This window comes from Phaeoacremonium minimum (genome assembly GCF_000392275.1).
Source record: "Phaeoacremonium minimum UCRPA7 unplaced genomic scaffold PA7_03_scaffold_450, whole genome shotgun sequence".
NCBI lineage: Eukaryota > Fungi > Ascomycota > Sordariomycetes > Togniniales > Togniniaceae > Phaeoacremonium > Phaeoacremonium minimum.
Genome location: NW_006921352.1, coordinates 357004 through 360994, shown reverse-complemented (window position 1 = coordinate 360994; position 3991 = coordinate 357004). Strand labels below are relative to the sequence as shown.

General features: G+C 46.4%; 1 protein-coding gene across 1 annotated transcript; it reads right to left on the bottom strand.

Moving 5' to 3' along the window:
* Positions 1-2055: 2055 nt before the first annotated feature.
* On the bottom strand, positions 2056-3669 carry UCRPA7_6122 (putative maltose permease protein; the record flags this gene model as incomplete). Its single annotated transcript, XM_007918662.1, has 1 exon — positions 2056-3669. One exon carries the CDS (start codon positions 3667-3669, stop codon positions 2056-2058), a length of 1614 nt encoding a protein of 537 aa, XP_007916853.1.
* Positions 3670-3991: the final 322 nt, after the last annotated feature.

The following is a 3991-nucleotide window of genomic DNA, read 5'->3' as shown; positions in this document are numbered from 1 at the left end:
ATTTGTAGGAAACATATTTATCGACGGACTAGATATTTCTTTCTTGGCGATACATGCTAGATAGGGGGGTTTCATAAACATTATCTATTGGCACTGGAGGGCACGGCGCTTGCCTGCCGTGAAGTAAGGAGTATTTAAATACGATAACGATAGTGTTCTTCTATCGCTATGAATGTTGTCGATTAATTGTGAACCATTGCTACGAGCCGTCAACTCGTCATTTTCGTCTTGTGACGTAGTCCCGCTAGCAACATCGTTTCATTAGGAGACATTTTCTATCCAAGATTTTATCGTCTTAATAATGCCTTCAACATTAGACTTACTATCTGTTGATAGACATATAGGTATGATAAAAAGTATTAACTGATCGTCCTTATGCAACGGGAGGTAGGCGGTATTGCTGACGAAACAATGTCCTAGTATATTGTATATTATAGCGTTAGCCTTCCTAAGGCGTAGAGATGGTAATTTTTGATGACCGAACAGTGATTCACCTCAAATTCTAGATGATGACCAACAAGGCTATTCATGTTAAAGTATATTAGCATCTAAGCTGAAGGCTTCAAGCTTTGTGTAACTGAGTTCTTGGCATGGCGCCAATGATTTCCTAGGTGGTGCTGAGCGCTATTGGTGCTCGAATCACAAGTCTGCTAGGGTCAATAGCTATAGGAGCGCTTGCCGGGTCTGCAGGTTCCGCGAGCGTGTATGCCGCTGCGACAGGCCAATCTGTCAGTGTAGAAAATATCGTCTTCAACGCCGTCCTTGGATTCGGCATAGGCGCGGTTGGAGCACGTTTCGGCTATAAAGGAAGGATAAGGCGGCTGAGAATGCTAGCAGCTGACGAGAACCAGCCGGAACAGGAGCAACATGGAGTGGCCAATCCTAATGCTGGAGGTATAATCCAGCAAGAACAGTAAATTCAGATCCAGCCGCAGGCACCGCAGGTACAGCAAGTACGAGGACAGGCACAGGGAAGGCCGGTGCTTCCTGGTTTTGGAGGGCGTCCAAATCGCTGGGCTAACTTTGTAGCGTGGCAAGCACAGTTCCAACAGCCACAACTCCAACAGCCAAAGCAGTTTCTACCTAACATCTAGTGATTTTCAAGGTTCAGATTGGAGTAGATATACTGACTAAAGCAAAATCCAATATCAGCAATACCTATAACACCTCTATTGTTCCACATAGCCTACACAAACTATATCCTAGAAGCTTTATATAGTTTAAATAGTCGCGTTGTTAATCTTTGGTATAGGCGGTAGGATCTCTGGTACCAGGGCTTTAATTGCGAGTATAGTTCATTATATCATTAATTCAAAATCATCCAGCTTATAGGTACAGGCTGCACTATCTCTCAGGCATTTAGAGTTTTTGTTATACATCAAGATATGAAGTAATGTTTAGGCAGCTATACAAAGAGCTAACTATAGAACTAAAAGCAGTGGGCGGTTAGTGAGACTCCAAAGGCTGCGTATTTTCGCTGCTGTCAGGAACTTTAAGTCTTATTGCCATGGTGGTGGTGGTAGTAGTAGAGTTTCTACAGCAATGAGAGTTTGAGGCCCTGTCAATAAATGAATTCTTCACTGCTGTTAGAGAGCTTGTGTCTTGTTCCTTCTCGTTACTGTTTTATTCGTCTCTGTTAGAAGAGCCCCCAAGAGCATACCAGAAAGCAACTATGATTGAGAATATCTTACTGTGTTAAATCGGTTATTTTGAAGAGACGCGATGATATTAAGTCTCAGTGTAGCCTATTGTGAATAGAACAGAATGGTCTGAGACTAATTTGATCAAATATATAGAACTATCTACCTTGTCTACAATGACTTAGGCATAGATCTCAACATCTGCATCTACATTATTCAGATTATGAATATTACGTGACCACACGTTTATATGGATGCGGTCGTTTTTAAATTTCATTTGCAATCGATCTTGCTGCCTGAATGATCATTATCCTGAGATATGACGTACTTTTTGAATTGCCTGGCTGGAACTCGTCGGTCAAATAGAGTGTCAAGTTCTTCAAAGGTTCGATTGCTTGTCTGATAATAGAACACATTAGCCGCAAACATAACCCATACAAAGAAAACAAGAAGGAAAGACAGACGGAGGGGCGATCTGGCATGAGCGGCCATCACGAACCTCAGGCAGACGGAAGAAACTCCAAATAAAGGAGAAAATAGTGAGGCCACCCCACAGAAAATTGATCTTGGCACCAGCCGCGGCTGAACCAGGATTGAGCAGGTACGGTCCAGCGATGGTAATGACAAGGTAAGTCATGCCATTAAAGGTGGCAGTCAGTGACAACGTTTTGGCACGCAGCTTGGTCGACGGGATCTCGGATGAAATGACATAGGCTAATGGGCCGACTGATAATGCGTAGGTAAACTGCATGGTGATGAGAATAGTTGCCTGTGCCCATGCGTACGCTGTATTGGTTTTGTAATCGGGCGCGAAACAGAGTAGTGAGACGACCCAGAGCCCAGCAATGGTGTAGATGAGACCCATGAGAAAGACAAGCCGTCGGCCAAAGTACATCGTGGGAACGGCAGACAGAAGAGTTCCAACAAACGCAACACTGGTGAGACCAATGCCCATGTTGAAGGCGTTTTCCGAGCTCAAACCAGTCTGCTCAAACAGATACACAGCGAAAGCGGCCTGATTTCCCGAAAAGTTCTGAATGATGAAGAGTGCCGAGCAAATCTCCAATCGACGAAGATCTGGACCCTTGAAACAATCCCGGTATGTAGCGCCAATGTCCAGTTCCTGTTCATAGAGGTCTGTCTTCACCATCATGGCCAGCACATTATCGTTGTCAGCATGTGATTCCTTGCTAGACAGCCGGTCGAGAGTCTTCTTTGCGTCAGCAAGACGATTCTGTCGGATCAGCCACCATGGCGACTCAGGCGCCCAGTACAGGAACGAGAGAATAAAGACCGGCCACACCCACTGGAGAGCATACGGGACTCGATAAGCCCATACCGTCGTCCAGTTGACGAAGCCCCGTGTGATTCCAGTTTGTAGCAGCGCGCCTATGGTGTAGCACAGCATTACAAAGCCGGTGAATATACCACGGAGACGCATGGGGAGGACCTCGGAGGCATATGTCGGCGCAATGACATGGTAGCCGCCCCAGATGATACCTGCGAGGTACATGGATGCGGTGAGAACATTCCGGTTTGGAGCGAAGACCTGCATGAAGACCAAGGCCGATGTCATGACGAGGTAGATACCGAGTGTGCGCTTGCGGCCGATACGGTCCATGGGGATGGCTGCTGCCCATGCCCCGACAACCTGTCCAACAATTGGGCCCATTGACATAGCAACCTGCCATTGGGTTGGTACTTCGTAACCGTGACCATCAATATAGTCACCCATATGCCTCTTGAAGGCGGGCAGGGCAAAGAAGTTGCTTGTGATCTCGATATCGTATGCTCTCATGATGATGGACATTGATACTAGCATAGACCAGAGCGCTGCCTTATGATACTTCTTGAGAGCTTGACCAAGGGTTAGATCGTGTTCTGAGAGAGTTGCTTCAATGGCCATCTGCTGATTGATCACGTCGAGTTTGCCGGTTTTCTCGGCAACATTCAAGGCTGCGAGTTGCTGTTCGCCCTCATTGGCCATCTCGACCATAACGACATCCTGCTTGGGCAGTGGATCGGTCATGATGCCTATGAGCAAAGCAAATGCAAAGGGATAAGTTGCTTTCTTAATGCCCAAACAGAAATTTCTTTCAATGAGATATTAAGGGGATTGAATGAAGGTCTAGAAATCAACCAGGGAAAACAACATCGCAGCCGGAGGACCACAGACCTGATATACATCGTCCTGCGACGAAAGCGTAGGGGAGAGAAAAGAGGATTCCTCTCGACTTAGGGTTCTCTTATTATGACATGACTCGTGTCAACCCCCGGGGGGGAACGTTGTGGGGACCTGGGGAAGGGTGTGGGGACGCTCTTTCTCTTGTGTCCAAGTCCAAGATACAAGT